Source organism: Eulemur rufifrons, chromosome 10, assembly GCF_041146395.1.
Source record: "Eulemur rufifrons isolate Redbay chromosome 10, OSU_ERuf_1, whole genome shotgun sequence".
Taxonomy (NCBI): domain Eukaryota; kingdom Metazoa; phylum Chordata; class Mammalia; order Primates; family Lemuridae; genus Eulemur; species Eulemur rufifrons.
Genome location: NC_090992.1, coordinates 25,971,119 through 25,991,850, shown reverse-complemented (window position 1 = coordinate 25,991,850; position 20,732 = coordinate 25,971,119). Strand labels below are relative to the sequence as shown.

Below are 20,732 nucleotides of genomic sequence, written 5' to 3'. Positions count from 1 at the left end.
ACTATGGCTATGTATATATTAATATCTTTTTACCAAATATACATATATATATGTTTTTACCAAAAGATAAATCTTTATATATATATATATATATATATATATATATATATTGGTCTATGAGTTGGCTTTTTAAATTAAAATTTGTTATGGGTATTTTTCCATGACAAAACCACAATACTACGACATTATGTTTAACCATGTCATGGTACTAATAAGTCCATTTGTGGATATACTATTGTTTATTTAGCCTTTTGCTGTTGATGGACATTGGATTGTTTACAGTTTTATTTTAGTCACAAAAAGTGCTGCAGTGATTATTCTTGTATGTATGTATCTACACCCTTAGGTAAGTATGTCTGGAACTGGTGATACACAGTGATGCACATCTTAACTTTTAGCAGGTATTTGGGCCTGTGGAGTTTAAGCATTTACTCCCGAAGTTCAGCTGAGTGAACCTGATTCCTGATGGGAAGCAGACGCAGGCCCTGTCACCAGCCTGCTCCTGCCCAGTGTGATTAAGAGTGGGATTTGGGGGGGAAGGGGCAAGAGGAAAGGTGATACAGCAATAGGTTTCCACAGACAGCTTGTGGTGTTTGTTGGTAGCAGTTTGTTCCTTGGACACTCAGCCACCTTGTGGACCTGTTTTCCAATAACCAAATGTTCCTGTCCCCTAATTCCACAGGCTAACTTTGACACGAACTTCGAGGACAGGAATGCATTTGTCACGGGCATTGCAAGGTACATTGAGCAGGCCACGGTGCACTCTAGCATGGTAAGTCTCTGTGACGCACGTGTGCTTACATGCTGCCTGCTGGGGTGGGAGGGGCCGTGGGCCACTTCTCATACCAGCAGCATGTGCTCAGCCGCCCCAAGACCCCCCTGCTTCAGTCAGACCCATCTGTCTATGCGTATTCTTACATTCTGCCCCATTCCCCTCTCTCAGTGCCCAGGGACGTCCTGTTCCCCTTTATCTTCAACCTTTGCAAAACCTACTCACTATTAGGGCCCGACTCGATCCCCCACTACTCACTTTCCTGAGCTCCTATAGCTTTTCGAGTTAACGTGTGATTAGATCTTGCTTTATCTTAATACTTTATAGATTTCTGATTGTGTGAAATTTTGTCTTTTGAGCAAAGCAAAAAGTTCCTCAAAAAAAAAGGGACCCTGGCTTTGGCTTTGGAATAACACAGTTACTGACTTGAGGAAGCTGATGGCCTGTATCATTTGCTAATGGGGCCAATCATTATTTTCTTTCTTAGGATCTGACCCATCTGTGGGGGGATCATCCACTTCCCTCTTGGGATTTCATTGATTTTATTCTCAGGCAATGCTAAAGTTTGAAGAATTTAGAATTCCTTGTTCATAGGCTCTGCCTGTGGCTCAGTAAACCTTTCTAACTATGTGTCTTAGTTCATTTTGTGCCACTATAACCGAATGCCACAGACTGGGTAATTTATAATGAAGAGAAACTTACTGGCTCATGACTATACTGGCTGGAAAGTTCGAAATTGAGGGGCCGTTATCTGGTGAGGGCCTTCTTGCTGTGTTGCAACATCACAGAAGGTACCACGTGGGTGAGATGCCTTCCAAACCCGTCCTTTATAAGGAACCCACTCCCGTGATGACAGCATTAGTCCATTCATGGGGACAGAGCCCTCATGACCTGATGACCTCTTAAAAGTCAAATACGGGCCAGTTCTGATTCTCAGTGGGTCAAATTGGAAATTGACAAGCTTACCATTTATTGAACACTCTCTCTGTGTGGATATTTTCGAAGCCTTGTCTCATTTACTGCTCACATCAAGCCTGTGAGGCAGGTTCTATTATAACATCCATTTTGCAGATGGGGAAAACCGGATCCCAGAAAAGTTAAGTAACTTACTCGGGGTCCTGGTGCCGACAGGGGACAGATCTAGACCCAAGTCTGTCTGACGACAAAACTTGTGCTCTAGACTATGCTTTGCAGACAAGTAAAAATGCACAAAGTTAAGGATAAACGTCATGGTAAAAGTTCAAAGGTCTATGTTTGTGAAAGGGCCTTGAGAGGGTCAGAGACAACTTGACGAAGGAAGTGGCTTTTGAGTGGAACCTTGTAGGAGGGTAATCGTACCTTACGGCTGTACAAGGTCTGTCCGGGAAGTATCCAGCCATTGTTATTAGTAATATAATGAGAATGGTTTACGCGACATCAACGCAGCCAAGCAGAGTGGACTGGGATGCGGATGCGAGGACAATGACAACTTCACGGTACTAATCAGTGGGGCGCTAGACGCCATTGAGTGAGCGAGCGCACTGTGTGGCCGTCGCGTTCAAAAACGACTGAGCAAGCAGAGCAACGAATCTGCATCAGATTTTACGGTAAGCTTGAACATTCCTCCACGGAAACTATTCGGATGATTCAGAAGGCTGTGGGGGACGATGCAAGGAGTGCAGCTCAAATGAAGGGTGACACGAATGCTTCAGAGGTGGTCGAGAATCTGTTGAAAGTGATCCACGTTCTGAAAGGTCTGCAACAAGCAGAACACCTGAGAGGGTTGAATGATGCAATCAACAAAGGTCCCAAGGTGCCTAGTTTAAGAGGACTGAGGTGTCATTGTCCTATGTACAGGGTTTCTTATATCTTCTTCAATAAATGTCTCCATTTTTTACAGTACATGGCTGGATACTTCCCAGACAGAACTTGTATCCTATCACACTTTAAAATGTATGTCAGGTGTTCTCATACATGATGTTATCGGAGCCTCATAACAGCCTTGTGACTTACAAAGAGATCATTGTACCCATTTTAGGGATGAGAAAACTGAGGTCTAGCGAAGTTCATAAGCAAGTTGCTCATGATTCCACGACTAGTAAGTCACGGGATTGGCCCTGAAATCTGGGACGGACCCTTAGTCCTGATCTCTTCCCAGTGTACTCTTCCATCTCACACAGTTATTAATAGAATTTTATGAGTCAGAGCTGAGAATGGGGGTAGGGGCTGTAGCAGGTAGAAGAACCAGCACGAGCAAAGACACAGAGGCAAGAATTTCCAGGGACTGACTGGGTTTGGACTGTAAGGTACATAGAGGGAAATGGTTTGTAGTATTAACGGAAAGTTAGATAAGGGTCAGTGCATAGGGGTTATATTAGTTTGCTCGAGCTACCATCACAAAGTGCCACAGACTGGGTGGCAAACAACAGACATTTATCGTCTCACAGTTCTGGAGGTTAGAAGTCCAAGATCAAGGTATCCATAAACGTATAATAGTTTCTCCTGAGGCCTCTGTCCTTGGCTTGCAGGTGGCTGCTTCCCACTGTGTCCTCACCTGTTCTTTTCTCGGTGTGCACACGTCCCTGGTGTCTCTCTGTGTGTCCAGATTTTTCCTCTCTTTGAAAGGACACCAGTCAGATTGGATGAGGGCCCATTCTAATGACCTCTTTTTAACTTAATTACCTCTTTAAAGACCCTGTCTCCAAATGCAGTGACATCCTGAAGGTTAGAGCTTCAACATGGGAATTTGGGGGCTACACAATTCAGCCCATAACAGAAACCTTTAATTTGGTTAATAAAAAATCAAAACAATGGAAAATCTTCATCCCTAGGAGACATGTGAACAGAACCCTGCTTAGGGGATAAGTTTTATTTGTTAGTATTTATAGAATGAGTTGTAAGTAGGAGTGAATGGGGCAAACAAGTCAGTCCGGATAAAATTGTCTACAGGAGACGCCTTGAAGTCTGAATGAAGGGGATGGCCCTGGGGGTGGCTGCGAGGATGTGGGGGTGAGAGCCCCTGGGGGTGAGCTCCCCCTGGCTCAGCAGTCAGCTGTGACCGTACTCACTGAGTTCTCCCAGACACGCCAGGTCAGGGACACCAACAGGGAAGTCGGAAGGAGAGGCTGGTCTGGAGGGTGACAGTATTCAATTCTATTGCTGCTCTAACAGATACAGACTGTCACAAACTTAGTGGCTTAAAACAATACAAAATTGATTTGCTTACATTTCTTTAGGTCGTAAGTCCAACATAGGTCTCATTTTGTTAAATAAAATCAAGGTGCCGGCAGAGCTGCGTTCCTTTCTGGAAGCCCAAGGAGAGAATCTGTTTCCTTGCTTTTTCCAGCTTCTAGAGGCTTCGCTTGTGGCCCCCAGCCAGCAGTCACATCACCTGCCCTCTGCTTCCACCTTCACGTGTCCTTCCTGCCTCTCCTGCCTGGCTCTTTCTCATATAAGGACCCTTGTGACTCCATTGGATTCACCAGGATAATCCAAGATAACCTCCCCATCTCGAGGCTCTTAATCACATCTGCAAAGTCCCCTTTTCCACGTGAGGTTATATTGGGGTGCTGGGGGTTAAGATGCAGACAACTTTGGGGGTCACTGTTCTGCCTACACAGGGATACTGTTGATCAGGTTTAGACGTGAGTCATGAGTAGGGTGTACTGTTCACATTCTTGGGTAACACCAAAATCTCGCTTCAATCAACAGTTTCCACCTAGCGCCTTGCCCGATCTCTCTAGAGTAGCTCATTAGCAACAGGTGGCTTCATTAGGCGCTCCTCTTCTTGTATTTCTCCTGCCCACACTTGGGCAAGGTGACTCTCTCAAAGGTCAGGACAGCCAGAGAAAAGAGGAGGAGAAAGTGCATAAATCACACAATTGACTAAGCACATGGGAGAGTTGGGGGTTCTTTGCTGGGGGTGAGATGGAGGCTGAGTGGGTGCTGAGAGATACAATCTGTCACTACAGCCCTGAAATTTGAATGAGACTCACACTGAGTTTATGTCATGGACTTACAGAACGTTAAAAATGTAAAGGACCTTAGAGATCCTTAGTCCTGCAGCTATCAACCTGGGCTGCAAAGGGAATCCCTTGGAGCTCATTAAAAAATAACCAGTGCCCGGACTCCCTCGCCCAGGGATAAATATTTAGTGAGTCTGGGGTATGGCCTGGGCATCACAGTTTCCCAGTTTCCCAGAGGACTCTAATGTGCAGCCAGGGTGGAGAACCAGTGATTTAGGCCAAATTTTTGCCTCCAAATAAGGAAACCATGACATTTACAAGTTAAAAGATGGGCCCAAGAAAAGCCAGGACCAGAACTCAAGTCTCCCAAGGCTCGGGGCTCTTTGCACTATACCAGCCTGACCTCCACATTCCAGGCATAATTGTACTGCACGTCTGGCTGGCGGCCAGCCCAGCCCAGCCCTCTGCAGGGCAGAGGCCACGTCCTACCTGTTCACTGCCCTGGTCCCAGCACACAGCAGAGCCTGGGACCCAAAAACGCTTCCAAAACAGTCTTCGAATGAATGAGTTGGAGTTACACCTACTGGTGGGCATTTAGTTTGGTACTAAAAGTAAACACAAGTCGCTTACATTCCTGTTACTTCCCCCTTTTGACGCGTGTTCTGAGGTTGCAGGAAAAACCCACACCCTTGATGTTGGTTCTCTTCGGTCTCAAGGACAAGAGCTTGTTACTGATTTAACAAATTCTCTAAATTAAGAATTGAAAGAGTGACCCGTCAGTGACTTTTGCTAATGCAAACAGAACTGTTGTAAGTAAATTAAATCCGATCCTGTACTAATAAGATATTATGAAATAGCTATGTGGATTTAAAAGTAAATCAATAAGGGTTCATTTCTATATAGATGCAAGCATTTACAAAGGGAGATGGCCCCGTAATATTTATTTTTTGATTGTATTTTTCAAGGTTTACTCTCCATAATACAAAACCATTTAAAGTATCCAGTTCTCTTAGGTATATACATCTAGGAATGGATTTGGTGGGTCAAATGGTAACTCAATGGTTAACATTTTGTGGCACTGCCGAACTGTTTTCCTAACTCACTTTGCAGATTACCTAGAGAGTGTGGGTGTGTGTATGTAATCCTTTTAAGTCTCACAAAATTCTGTGAGATTATTATTATCATCATCGTTTAACAGATAACTAAATGGAGAATTTTAGGATAAGCGACTTACTGTAGGCCAAAGGGCTAATAATGAATCTGGGATTTGAGCCCAGATATTCGGACCCTGAGCTAAAGGGCTCTTTCCACAGTAGCACTTACTCTCTGGGATGAGTCATCACTGTACGTTTCACATTGGTTTTGCCATCTGCTCTACTTACTATTTTTCAAAAAATTGATATTTATCATTTTCCTGCTCATGAAATAGTAACATGGGCTTTCATACAAATGTGAACATCAGCGTCTATAGAATGTAAAGAGTCACAGAATAATTCAGCCCCATCAAGCTATTCATAGCTTGGTGTATGTTGTACCAAAATTTTTTTCAATACATAATACATATTCATAATGATTCCTAGTTTTTTGTTGTTGTTTTTTAACCTATCTACTGTATATACTATTTTGCTACTTGTTTATTTTCTTGCTAACATTATATCTGGGACAGCGTTTGCTGTGGGAAAATATAGATAAGCCTCATTCTTTCCAAGGTGGCCATCCATCAGTTTGAAAAATGTGGCCTGGTTGTAGAGTCCTTGGGTGTCTGATGAGGATGATTTAGTTGAGTTCTTCTCGAACTTATCGTGCATGTGAGTCATCTGGGAATTTTGTTGAAATGCAGATTCTTATTCCATAGGCCCAGGGAGGGGCCTGAGATTCTACATTTCTAATAAGGCCTCCTCCCCCCACAGCCCCACGGTGTCCATGCAGCTGGTCCCCGGACCACACTGAGTAGTGAGGGTCTTCAGGGCTGTTGAGAAGCCTAGTGGCACCAGCGTAGTTTCTCCCTGCTGAGGATGTTTTGCTATTTCAGAATGAGATGCTGGAGGAAGGACATGAGTATGCGGTCATGCTGTACACCTGGCGCAGCTGTTCCCGGGCCATTCCCCAGGTGAGACTTGCTGTGTGTCTCTTTTGCCTCTCCAGGGGGTGTTACTACCCCCTCCCCCACTCCCAAACCAGAGAGCTGAGCTTTTCCAGGCAGCAGGGTGTGAAACAGGGCCTCTTATCCAAGGGAGGGCACTGAAGACATTCAAAGGACCCATGCCCAGGTGCTTAAAAAAACATTTGTTCAATATATTAATATTTTATTTCAAAAGCAGTATATACCAGCTGTACGATACCCAAACCAGAAGGATATGAAGTAAAAAGCAAGATATCCCCACTTCCTCACCCCCAGGACTATAAATGCTTGTGTACATATTCTTCTGGATCTTTTTCCTGGCATGAACATTCTTTTGTAAATTATTGTTATTTATAAAAGTGTGTTGTTTATTTATGTTGTTCTGCCAATTTTTTCCGCTTCTTTTTTCTTTCCTTTCTTTTTTTTTTTTTTTTGAGATAGAGTCTCATTCTGTGGTCCTGGGTAGTATGCAGTGGTGCCATTGTAGTTCACTGCAACCTCCAACTCCTCAGCTTAAGCGATCCTCCTGCCTCAGCCTCCCAAGTAGCTCGGAGTTACAGGCACACACCACAATGCCTGGCTAATTTTTCTATTTTTAGTAGAGACAGAGTCTCACTCTTGCTCAGACTGGTCTTGAACTCCTGAGCTCTAGCAATCCTCATGCCTCGGCCTCCCCGAGTGCTAGGATTACAGGCATGAGCCGCCATGCCCGGCCTTCACTTAATTCTTAATTACTGACTTTTTCCATGTTAACACAGATATTTTTATTACCATTGTCATCATATAATTAGTGGGTCCCATTATAACAAAATCAATAAGCCACAGGTATGTGAAGTGAACAGAAGCTATTCTTCCCCCTTCCTCCTAATTCTAGTCCCTAGCAGTAAGTACTGTTAACAGTTTGGTTTGCAAGCTTTCAGATTTTCTGTGCCTACATTACATATGAACACACACACACACACAGAGTTTTGTTTTGCTTAACAAAAATGGGAACAAATTATACTTACTATTCTATGACTTTTTTTCACTCGTCAGGTTATGGTAGCTTCTTTTCATGTCAGTTCACATAGATCTGTCTCATTTTTTTTTAGCAGCTCATAATGGTATCGTATGATTGTATCATAGTTTGTCCATTTAATCAACTAATGGATATTTAGCATGTTGCTACCATTTTAAGAATTTCTAAACCATAGTGTGACGAATGTCCTTGTGCTCACCTTCACTCTTTGCATTTGGCCTACCTAACGGCAGCCTTTGCGTGTGTCTTGTGAGAACGTCTGCCGTGTGACTCTGATGTGCGCACTGGCTGAAAACCACTGGACGGGGGCAACGGGTTTCTTGATGGACACATCTTACATTGGCCACCAGTGGCCTGTGTATGGCTAGGGGAGCCTTGTCCCAGGTGCATCCTGAGCAATGGACAGAACATTTCTCTGTGTTTAAAATCTGGCCACGCGCCTCTGAAGCAGGGTCAGGGAAAAGGCTGAAGGACAGAGAGCTTGCAGATCAGTGTGGATGTGTGTACGGCTCCCAGACAGGGCGCAGAACAGAGAGAAAGGGAGGACGGTTCTGTTCTCGGGACCAGCTGGTTTCTTTTCTGCAGCCAGTCTCTGCGGAGTATTTCTGCCCCCTGGCAGACTGGTGAGAAAAGGGCGACCCCAGCCTTCTCTCACTAGGGTGACCATGTCAGTTATCATCCAAAACGAGAGTGTAACAGGACCCTCTTAATAAGATGACAGGTGAGCACCAGGACTGCCTGGGCAAACCAGCTATATGAACCCCACCCACCACCTCCTCCCACAGGTCAAGTGCAACGAACAGCCCAACCGAGTGGAGATCTACGAGAAGACGGTGGAGGTGCTGGAGCCAGAGGTCACCAAGCTTATGAAGTTCATGTACTTTCAGGTGAGGGGGAGGGGCAGGTGTACATGCTCTCTGTCTTCTGGAGTTTAGTGTCGAGTTATTCATTCAGCAAATATTTTTTGAGTGTTCCCTACACATCCCTGGGTGAGCAAGACAGACAAGCCCCACCCCCTTCACGGAATTTACACGTCCCAGTGAGTACATGAGTGTGTTTTGGGTAGGGAGAGAGACAGACGATAAACAACACACAATAATGTTAGGGGTTCAGGGCATAATATGTGCTGTGAGCAAAATAAAATTTTTAATAATTCTGGGTTATAGAGTATCTGTGCTGTGGCTGCCGCTTTAGAGATGGCCTCTCGGGGTGGCATTTGAGCTCTGAGAATCTGTATGATGAGAGAGAGGCTGGCCCGTGACAGCCAGGGAGAAAAGGGTTCCAGGCAGAAGGTACTGCAGAGGCAAAAGTGCTGAGGCTGGAAGGAGCTTGACCTGTTTAAGAAACAGAAGGCAGCCCTGGTGCCCTGGGGGTAGGAGACGGGAATGTCTGGGGGAGGGTGCCAAGGCCAAGTGCAGCCCTGGATGGGGAGCGCTGCTTCTGGGGCAGAGAAGCCCAGGTCTAACCCGGCTCTGCCACTTTCTGACTGTGCATCCTGTGAATTATTTAATGTCCCCGACACCTTCAGATTTCTCACCTTGGAAACGATGCCTACTTCACAGGGCTGTGGTGAGTACAGATGAGGTCTGATTGTCAAGAGCCGATCAGAGCAGTTCCACAAATGGCAGCTGCTGTTATTAGCTTCAGGGACCTGCCTTCCCGGAGCGTGGAATCTCTTTGGGAAGACAGGAGACGAGAGAAGAACCATCCAGAAATCGATTAAGTGCTACCTTGAGGGCCACCTGGCAAGAGGCATTTATAGAAAGGAGGATCTGGAGTAATTCAGAGCTCTGCCATCCGGTGCCATAGCCGTTAGCCACACGTGGGTATTTACATTAGTGAAAGTGAAACCAAATCAACTCAGTTCTTCAGTAGCACGAGGCACATTCCAAGTGCTCAGTGGCCACGTGTGGTAAGTGGCTGTCCTACTGAAGAGTGTGGATATGGGACATTTGCATTATCGCAGAGTTCACTGGCCTTTGACTCTGGAAGGACAAAGAGGCCTGGTCTGGTCCTGGAAGGACAGCAGCGATGGCTGTCGGGCGCCTCAGGCCTGAGGACAGAGCCGAGCTCACGTCCTCGCCCCTTCTGTTCCTCCTCCTCCTCCTCCTCCTCCTCTCTCTTTCTTGGTCTCTCTGCTACTGCAGTGGCCTCTTTCTGTTGTTCAACTGCTGTTTAAAATTTTTGATAACGGCTTTATTGAGATATAATTCACCTACCATACAATTCACCCATTGAAAGTGGACAATTAAATGGTTTTTAATATAGTCACAGAGTTGCGTATCCATCACTACAATCCATTTTAGAACATCTTCATCACCTCAAAAAAGAAATCCCCAACCCTTTAGCCATCACCCCATAATACCCCCATTTCCTCCCCAACCCCAGCCCTAGGTAGCCACTACTCTACTTTCTATCTCCGTGGATTTGCATGTTCTGGACATTTCACATAAATGGAATCATACAACATGTGGCCTTTTGTGTCTGGATTTTTTTTGTTAGGATGATGATTTTAAGGGTTATCCATGTTGCAGCACATGTCAGAACTTCCTTCCTTTTAATGACTGTATACTGTCCCATTCTATGGATACACCCCATTTTATTTTATTTATGCATTCAACAGTTGATGGACATTTGGGATTTTTTTTTTTTTTTTTTTTTTACATACTGCTTTACAGTTCGGTTTAATCCATTAACAATACACTTGATATCTTTTTTCATACATATATAAATTCTCCCTTCTGCTGCATAGTATTTTATTGTATACAATCTGTGTAACCAGTCTCCTATTGTTGGCCATGTAGATGATTTCTGTTTTTATGCCTTACAAACAGTGATTCAGCAAACATCTTTGAGCATAAATCTTTTACTTCCCCTTTATTGGACGTTTTTACTTTTGGGCTGTTACGAACACAACATGAACATTCGTGTACATGTTTTGTGTGGACGTGGGTTTTCATCTCTCTTGGGCAGATACCTGGGATGGAATCGCTGGGTCGTACGGTAGATCCACTTTAGACACAGTAGCTCTTAACTGTTCTCCCACTTCTGTCTTTGTTCCCTACAGTCTATTGTCACCACAGCAGCCACTGTGACCCTTTAAAACTGTGGTCCCCAACATTTTTGGCACCAGGGACCAGTGTCATGGAAGACAATTTTTCCACGGACCGGGGTGGGTGGGGGGATGGTTTTGGGATGATTCAAGCACATTGCATTTATTATGAACTTTATTTCTATTATTATTACATTGTAATATATAATGAAATAATTATACAACTCATCATAATGTAGAATCTAAAGTCACCACTGATCTGACAGGTGGTGATGCTGAGCAATGGGGAGTGGCTGTACATACAGATGAAGCATCGCTGGCCTGCTGCTCATCTCCTGCTGTGCAGCCCGGTTGCTGACAGGCCATAGACCAGTACTGGTCCATGGCCCAGGGGTTGGGGACCACAGCTTTAAAATATAATTCAGACCATGCTTTCCTGCCCTAGAACTTCCCATGTCTCCCTAGCTCACTCAGTGTCCAAGCTCAACCCCTCTCAAAGGCCTACAAGGTGGCCCTGGCCCCCTCTGTCTCCGTTTTCTTCCCTGTGCTCACCCCACTTCAGCAACCCAGCTTCCTTCCCATCCCTTGAACATGCCTCAGGGCCTTTGCACTGGCTGTTCAGTTACCCTGTTTCTTTCTACTTCTCCTCTTTCAAATTCTTTTTCTAAAAGTCACTTCTTGATGATTTCTTCTCTGATTTCCTCCTTAGAGGGCAGCTCCTCTGAGCCCTTGCCACCTTCCTTCCCTTTGTTATTTTTTCTCCGTAGCATGTATCACATTCTGATAAAGAGAATTTGTTTTCTGTCTTCTCTTACTAGAATATAGCTCCTTAGGACAGAATTCGCTTATTTATTTGTTTTTCTGTTTTGTTCCCTGCTCTACTCCAGTGCCTAGATGGGTGCCTGGCATATAGTAGATACTCATTAAATAGCCATTTGATGAATGAACCTCTTTTTCTTTCTGAATGTCTCTTCTTCTCTACCTCCTTGTTGTCTGGTACCTGACACTGTCCTAGGTGCTAGGGATACAAGAAATTAACAAGATAGAACTCTTCTCGGCCAATGTATGTTGAATGAATCCATTGGTTTGATTCACTTAGGGGGCAGGTTCTAGTCTCCACTCTAGAAGTCAGCTTTGGATTTAAGGACTGCTCTGAGAAAGACTGCCTGACAGATTTGCCTTTCTCCAAATGCCCAGCTCTGATGGGCCCCAGGGGAGCCTTGGCCCTGCCCCCACTAGAGAGCCCAGGGAGCCCCCCAACCTGCCCTGGCCTCACTCGCTGCTCCTCTGCCTCCAGCGCAAGGCCATCGAGCGGTTCTGCAGCGAGGTGAAGCGGCTGTGCCACGCCGAGCGCAGGAAGGACTTTGTCTCCGAGGCCTACCTCCTGACCCTGGGCAAGTTCATCAACATGTTCGCTGTCCTGGACGAGCTGAAGAACATGAAGTGCAGCGTCAAGAACGACCACTCTGCCTATAAGAGGTTAGGGCACCCTCCCCCATCTCCCTTCCCCAAGCCAGGCCCTCCTCCTGGGCAGCCACCAAGTGGAGGAAGAGGATGGAGCCGTTCTACCGGCTCCTTCTCTGGTACCACGCTAGCCATTCCCAAACACAGCAGGGCTGGGCCCGACTCAGTGTGGTTTGAGGAATAGGATGCAGAGCCGGGTCTTGGGGGAACTTGGATCTTTGCAGAGGTTTATGTCTTCAGATGGAATCAAATCCTCATTTCTGTCTGTGGAGCATGCATTATGGGACCAGTAAGATAATGGTAAAAGGGTTACATTAGTCACTTTCTGCAAGAATCAGAGAGCCAATTCAAACTGCTTGTGTAAAAGAAGGGAATGAATTGGCACTCAGACCTGGAGAGTCCTGGCTTACCTGCACTGGATGCTCAATGATGGTGTCAGCTTGACTTTCCTCTGTGGCAGCTTCATTCTCAAGTGTCTGGTGGCCTCAGGCAACTTACAGCAGCTTCCCCCTCCAGCCAGGGTCGCAACCCTTCTAAAGAAGTGGAAGATGCTTCTCCTCCCAAATACTTTAGCAAAAGCCCCAGGGAGGATTGCGTTTGGTCCAGCTGGAGTCGCTTGGCTGGGGTGCTCTGCTTAGAGTCAGGGTTCTGTGTCAGCTGATGAGAAAGGAGGACTGAGAATGAAGGAGGGGTCATTCCTCTCCAGAAATCAGGCCACGGCCACCCGGAAGTAAGGGAGCGCAGTCAAAATGCATCAGATATCCTCTGTGTTGGTAGAGGCTCAGATGAGCTGCACCGTGTCTAGTGACATCTCTTGGGAAGGATTTGCTATGTCTCTGGTAAGAGGGACCCTCCTTCTCGAACTACGTCCTCCTGGGATGCCAAGGTAGCTGGAGAGATCGGGCTGATTCTCAGTTTTATCCTCCCGAGTGAACTGTGAAACCTGAGGGTGCCCCGCAGGCAGGGCCTCATCTCAAGGGTGACTCCAAAGTGGCAACTTCATGTAGATTTCAGAGATGGCCCATGATATAACATCTTCCCCCCCAATTCTCCCCAGTTATGGCCAACTGCTTCCAGCATGGCCACAGTCAGCATCCTCTGCTGCCCAGCTGGGTCATGAACAAGGTGGGGTGTCTTGTCTCTGTCTTCACAGTTCATGGAGACGCAAGTGGCACCGCCACCAGGTTAGGTGGAGAAGCCCCGAGCAGGTGTGGTTTTTCTCTCCTCGAGTCCCACCTGTGTTCCCTCTGCCCTGACCCTTTAACTTGCAATCCCGTTAGGTTAACTAGACTTCTGTTACCTAAACAGTGCTTTGCTTTAGAAACATCGAAGTTTTCCTACAAATAACAGAATATGCAGCAAAAACAAAGCATCCAACCTGTGATTCTTCCTCACAACTTGCTGTGTAGCTTGACTGGTGGTCACAGCAAGGTACAAGGATGCTCATTTCACCCTGTCTTACCGCTCCTGGCTGGGTGATGGGATACTAGTACCCTTTAAACTGTCTGAGATTTCAGAGATTTTTCAATACATTTTTGCCTTTTAATTTCAGGGACCCTTAATTACAAAGGGTATAAGTGGCCCCAAAAGAAATGACTTCAGAACACACTGTACCTTTCTGTGAGCCTCACCTGGGATATTCAGAGCTCGTTAACCTCGGGGACGGTGGCACTCTGGGCTAGGTTGGAGCGGGAGCCCGTGAGGCGTGGCCTAGGCTGTTGCGTGTGGACGGTCCTCTCTGCATCACCTGCTGTCTGTACTCCAGGGCGGCACAGTTCCTGAGGAAGATGGCGGACCCCCAGTCTATCCAGGAGTCCCAGAACCTGTCCATGTTCCTGGCCAACCACAACAGGATCACCCAGGTGAGCGCAGAATCCCCGTCAGTCCTGCCCTGGCGTCTCGGGGATACAGGCAGGGGTCTCGAGGTTGCGTGGGCCACAAGCCCAAGCAGACAAGCTCAGTCCCTGCCTTCCATCTCCACTGCCCTGTGTGAGAGTGAGACAAAGCTGCAGACTCGGTCTCTCCTCCCAGCCAGACAGCCGTTTCCCCGTTCCAGGTTTCATCCCCCGAAAGCCCTCTCAGCAGTGCTCTGCTCCCACAGCTGTGCAGGGGCTGACAGTGTGGGCTCTAGAGTCAGGCAGCCTTGTCTGCTAATCCTGGGCTGCCTCTGACCCATTGTGAGACTTCAAGCAAAGTCCAAGCCTCAGTGTACTCATCTGTAAAATGGGTCTGTTAGTTTAAGACTATTATGAAAATCCATCTCATAGGACTGTTGTTAGAAATAAATGAGCTAGTATATAAAAAGCCCTCATCATGCAGATCCTGACAGATAGTAAGAGTGTAAGAAGACATAGCTATTGTTTAGCTGCCATGGTTTGCCAGGGCACCCCCTCTCAACTGTCACTCTCCTGTCCTGCCCAACATGACATCACCCGTCTCCACCTCTGTCAGTGCAGTGTAGACAGGCACCAGCAAGAATGTCTGCAGGACCCAGGCCAAAACCGAGAGGGGCCTCCATCTTCCAAGGGTTTTCGGGCTCAAATCCCTGTCACCGAAACCCTGGGGTTGGCAGGGCCCTTGCTACTTGTTAACTGCAGAAGGCTGGCTGCTCAGCCACTGAGGCTCCAGGTTTTCTCTCCTGGAGCCCCCGCCCCCTGTTGCCCGTGGAGAGCACCAGCAGCGCCCTCCCCTGGATGTCCCGCAGGAGAAAGGGCCTGGAGTGGGGGCCTCCTTCCCTAACAGCAGGTGTTCCTGCCAGGAGGGGAGACACCAGCTGGCCCAACTCTCCTCCCCTGCCCTGGTCTGAGGGCCATCATAGATAAGTCCACATCCTCAGAACTAAGCTGAAATGACTACAGGCCCGTTGTTGTAAAGCTGAGCTGGTTTTCAGCTCAGCCCAAGAAAGCACTTTCTAGCAATCACAACTGCCGGGGAATAAAACGGAGGGCCGCACGTGGGGTGCGTTCCCTGCCAGGGGAGGTGTGCAGGAGCGCTGACCAACCCCTGCGGGGACGGACACCGGGGAGAGGATTCAGGTGTCAGGTGCTGGCCGGCTTGAGGGCTCCCCTTCACCTGGAGTCCATGACTCCTGGGCCTTCAGTGGGGGCCATGTGCTCAGTCACTGCCCTGCCACGGGGCCCAGGTGCCACTGCAGGACACATGCGCTGCTTAACCAGAGGGTGGCGCTGCTGTTTAGTGTCTCCATCAGCAACTGGAAGTGATCCCAGGCTACGAGGAGCTCCTGGCCGACATCGTCAACATCTGCGTGGATTACTACGAGAACAAGATGTACCTGACCCCCAGCGAGAAACACATGCTCCTCAAGGTAAAACTCCCCGGGCCGCATGCCACGGGGCTTGCCCTCTTACCTCCTTCTTATGTAAAATCATTTCTAAAAAATAATATTTCTTTTTCCTTAAACATAGATACAGATCTTACAGCACGTACTAGTTTGCAACCTGCTCCTTTCCTTTTGCCATGCCATCTTCACCTTCCACATGCCATTAAGGATATTCCTGCAGTGTCATGTGTAATGACCGCTGGGTATGCCATCATATGGGGACGTTGTTATTTAGCAGACCCCTGACAGTTGGATATTTGTTTGCTGAACTTCATTAGACACCCCTGAAGTACAGCCTTTGCGCACATCTTTTTGTCAAGCCAAACTTCCTAGAAGAGAAATTGTCAACTCAGAAGGCAGAATCTTCAAGCTTTTGCTCCATAATGCCAAAATGATCACAGTTGTTTTACCAGTTTACAGGTTTCATTCCAGAATTATCATCACATGTATTGTGGAAAATCTGGAACATACAGTAATGCATAAAAAAATTAAAGTAGCCAGGCGTGGTGGCACATGCCTGTAATCCTAGCTACTTAGGGAGGCTAAGGCAGGAGCATTGCTTGAGCCCGGGAGTTCACGTCCAGCCTGGGCAACATAGCAAGACACCGTCTCTTAGAAAAAAAAGAAACGTCTTACAATCTTTCCACCCAGCGATAACACTTTTAGCATTTTAATGTATGTCCTTGTAATTTTTTCTATGCTTATATATTTTCAAACTTTGCAATATACATAAGCATGTGTCATTTTTATCCCATGTGAGTAAATGTATTTGGAATATTATGCAGCTGCTAAATCATGACATGTGGATAAGGCTCCGTTTCTTCATTATTCTACTGTTAGCCACGTAGGTGATTTCTAACTTACCCCGACAGCTGTAGCACTGACATGAACAGCCTCCTCCAATTCTTTACATACTGCAGGGCCCCTTCAGATTCTTCCCCAAAACTTCACCTCTCAAAAATCTGGTACTTTTTTTCTCCTTCATGTCACTCTCGCTTAGTCTAAGAATGCCAGCCCTGCCTTGGTGTCCCCACTTTACGTTTTGTAGCACCTCAGTTAAGTTTGCATGGCTGGGTGGTTTTGTGACTTGTTCACTTTGGCTTCCTTGTGACCATCAGAAATCTGGGAAAGTCACCAAAAGTTGAGACGCCCTCTCACCCGCAGTGCGGTAGCTGTCCCCAGGCTCGCTGTCTGCACAGGCTGGGTTACCACCAAGCAGTTGTAGAGCTGCCTTGCAATTCCCGGGCCCTCCTTTTCTCTCGCCCACCTGTAATCCCTCCACACCTCGACCTCCCGGCCTCCCTCCCTCTCGGTTCCCCACGCTCCTCAGCCCCGCTTTCCCCAGGGTTTCGCCATTTCCTGTCTCTGCGCAATCTGCGTTGGTGAACGCAGATGCCACCAGGGGGCGCCATCCACCTCACACGGAAAAGCGTGGCGTTCATCCTGCAGGACAGAGTGCACCCAAGGGGGACACGACCTTAGCAGGCTCTGTTCTCCCTCCTTTGTGTCGGATGAGAAACAGAGGCACGGAGAGCAGTGACTTCCCCGTGGTCACACAGCTATTCAGGCCCCTGCAGCTGTACCTGTTCAAAGGAGCAGGCCAAGCCAGCATTCAGGAGACATAAGTAGATTGGAATCACAAACGCTGACTTACCACACATTTTCACGAAGAGGTTTGTTTTTTAAAAAGTCACCGGTGGGTCCTTGAGAACGTTTACATTGTCGGTTCTGTGGGGAAGGAAGTGATAGATATTTTACATTCACTCACTGTTCGGCAAGTAGTCATCAACTGCCCGGGTGTGCCGCAGCCCAGGGATTCAGCAAGGAGCTAGAAGCAGTCCTCTCTCCCTGGAGGGACCTAAGTGAGCAGATTTTGTCGACAGATCCTGGTTCAGATCCTGTTCGGCACCTGTCTCTGCAGCTTTAGCTGTGTGACCTTGGCAAGCTGTCTAACCTCTCTGATTCTTCATCGATAGAATAAGGTTATTGTATAGAACTTACAAGATTGTTGTGAGAGTTAAGAATAATGCTTGTTACAGCCCTAAGCACAGACTCTGGCCCATAGTAAGGCCTGAAGAATTAGCTGTCATAATAATTTACTAAATTCCTGTTTGAAATTAGACCTATGTTTCCTGTCTTGATTGGAAGACATATGGTTTGTTTTTTTTGTTGTTGTTGTTTTGGTTTTTTTTTTTTTGAGACAGAGTCTCACTCCGTTGCCTGGGCTGGAGTGCCATGGCATCAGCCTAGCTCACAGCAACCTCAAACTCCTGGGCTCAAACAATCCTCCTGCCTCAGCCTCCCGAGTAGCTGGGACTACAGGCATGTGCCACCATGCCCGGCTAATTTTTTCTATTTATATTTTTAGTTGTCCAGCTAATTTCTTTCTATTTTTAGTAGAGACGGGGTCTCGCTCTTGCTCAGGCTGGTCTCGAACTCCTGAGCTCAAACAATCTACCCACCTCGGCCTCCCAGAGTGCTAGGATTACAGGCGTGAGCCACCGCGCCTGGCTAACGTATGGGTTTTTATGATTGAATGTGTCTCTACGAGATGTGTGGGTGTGTGTACTTTTTTTGTTGCTGTGAACTTTTCCAGTGGATGTGATTAGCTTCTGTGCTCTGCCCCTTCTTGTTCTAGGTGATGGGCTTTGGCCTTTACCTGATGGATGGAAATGTCAGTAACATTTACAAACTGGATGCCAAGAAGAGAATCAATCTTAGCAAAATTGATAAATTCTTTAAGGTCAGCCACTGGGGCTGGGGCAGGGCAGAGGGCTGGGGTCACCAGAGCCAAGATGTCTTTGGGGAAAGGAATCAAATTAGCCAGAGAACTGTGGGGCTTTTTCATTGAGCTGGACCTCCAAAGAGTCCAGGAGGAGGCGAATAGAGCGACAGGGCCTGCAGCTGCGGTCAGCAAAGGAATTTGCTCTGTAGAAGGCTGTGCATGAAAGCTTCTGAGTCTTGGGATTCAGCTGGGGTTTGGCTGGGAGGTCCTGTGAGTCTTTTTGCATGCTGCTTTTTTCCTTTTCCTGAAATCCTTTGTCACCTAAGGAAAGAGGCATGTCCCCAAGATAGTGTCTGCTTTAGTTTCCAGTATAAATCAGAGCTCACAGAAATAGGATGATTAAAACCTGGATTTTAAATTGATTCACATTTGCAAAATCACCGCCTCGTGCTTGGTCCCTAGGAGGCCACCCCAGCCTCCCTCACCTCTGGGCAGAATTCCCCATCAGCGTCCACCATACGCCCAGGCCATTCCAGTGCCTTTGAGATTTGATCTTTTGTCCCCAGATCTTTAAAAACTTACAGTTAAATTAAGCCTTTGAGGTTTTTGCAAGGGGATTTTATACTTTGGAATTACATTCCGTGTTATCAATTTATTCTAGCATGAGGCACCGCAGGCATGGAGTGGGCCTGAGGGGTCAGACATGGAACAGCAAGACCCCTTAAAGGCAGGGTCTGGGTCCCACTGACTCTTCAAGGTGAAGGGGAACGTAAGTCACCAAGAGGAGACCTGTGACTTTTCTTCACTTTTTTTTCAAGGCTGGAACTTTTACTTTTCTCTAGAGTTGCCCCAAATGAAAACGGGACTCATCTCGGGGGACCCTTGGAAAATCTGCCTTAAGGCAGCATGAACGAGACGAGGGTGGCGCAGGATACGGCCTCTCTGCAGACAGGCCTGGGTTTAAGTCTGGCTCTGCCACGTAACAGCTGGATGGCTTTGGGAAAGTCACCAAATTGCCCTAAACTGAGTTCCCCAGTCTGAAAAATACGAATGCTAAGGATATCTACCCTGTAGGGTTCCCTGAGGATTCAGTGGGATTCCAGAGATAAGTCAGAGCCCTGGGTTAGAATCAGGGCTCCTGGAATTCCAGCTGGTCTGACTTCGTGAAAAATCACGGACGCTGTTTAAACTTCAGTTTCTTCATCTGTGAAGCAGGAGTGATAAAAGTACTGACTTCGCAGGGTTTTTGTATGGTCTGAGATACTGTCTGTAAAGTGCTTGGCACAGGACCTAGTGCGTGAGAAGCAGACGTTAAATCCCAGCCTCCCCTCCATTCGAGCTGGTCTTTGGTGGGGAGCTGTCTGCCCTCTGGTGTTAGGCGTTGCTATGGTTTTCACTACTTTCATGGTGTAGACTCTCTAGGAAGGCCACACCCACATAGCGGCAGGGATCCTCTAAGCTGGGGAGCATTGGAGCAGGGAGGACCCTGCACTGGGAGACGGGCCATCTGGTTCTTGGCCTTCATCCATTCTGCTGGCTGGTGACCTTAGACAAGTCACTTGGCCTTGCTGGGCCCGGTTGCCTGGAACACAGAGTTGATTGGAGGCAGAGGAGGACCTGTACGCAGGCTGGGGCTCCTTTAGGTCCCAGGGCACACGGTGGCACCATGAGGAGCAGAAACTAGGGGTCGCCCCCGGCACACACAAGCCCTGCCTCCCCCAGTGGGGTGGCGGTGACGACTGCCGCGCTCCTCCCGCCCTCGGCGTCTCACAAGCTGTGTTTGCTTCCTTTGCAGCAGCTGCAGGTGGTGCCCCTTTTCGGCGACATGCAGATAGAGCTGGCCAGATACATTAAGACCAGTGCTCACTATGAAGAGAACAAGTCCAAGTGAGTGCCTGCCGTAATGTCTCTCGGCTCCCGCGAGGACACCCAGCCTGGGCAGGGAGCCAAGGGGCCACTTCAGCCCCTCCTCCCTCCCCAGAGCCCTGGGCAGGTGGCTTCCGTCAGCACACTGGTGCCGGCCGGAGGGGAGCTGCGGAGGGTGCTCTGAGCCCTTTTGTGTCCGTCCTTTGCTGCCAGGTTCAAAAGGGCCAGAGCACAGCCACGCCCCTGTCCGGCCCAGCAGTGACCGGTGGATCCCGTCAGTGGGACAGCTAGAGCCGTCCTCCTTCCCTAGAGAAGTGGGGAGGAGTGGCTGGCCCTCAGTGGTCGGGGCGAGAGGTGGTGTCATTATTCCTCACCTGTTGAGGTGTCGTAGCTGTGCAGTGAATCCACTGTGGAGTGTGTGGTCTGGAT

At 47.7% G+C, this 20,732-nt stretch overlaps 1 protein-coding gene across 2 annotated transcripts in view; it reads left to right on the top strand.

Annotated features, from left to right (window-relative positions):
• The window catches only part of CYFIP2 (cytoplasmic FMR1 interacting protein 2), a 116,437-nt gene that overhangs the window by 18,936 nt on the left and 76,769 nt on the right, over window positions 1-20,732 (top strand). For both annotated transcript variants that reach the window (XM_069484312.1, XM_069484311.1), the window contains exons 3-10: window positions 683-772; window positions 6,749-6,826; window positions 8,642-8,743; window positions 12,206-12,387; window positions 14,138-14,234; window positions 15,569-15,697; window positions 18,351-18,455; window positions 20,233-20,324. In XM_069484312.1, the coding sequence (XP_069340413.1) occupies window positions 683-772; window positions 6,749-6,826; window positions 8,642-8,743; window positions 12,206-12,387; window positions 14,138-14,234; window positions 15,569-15,697; window positions 18,351-18,455; window positions 20,233-20,324 (875 nt within the window). The remainder of the gene's footprint in view (window positions 1-682; window positions 773-6,748; window positions 6,827-8,641; window positions 8,744-12,205; window positions 12,388-14,137; window positions 14,235-15,568; window positions 15,698-18,350; window positions 18,456-20,232; window positions 20,325-20,732) is intronic.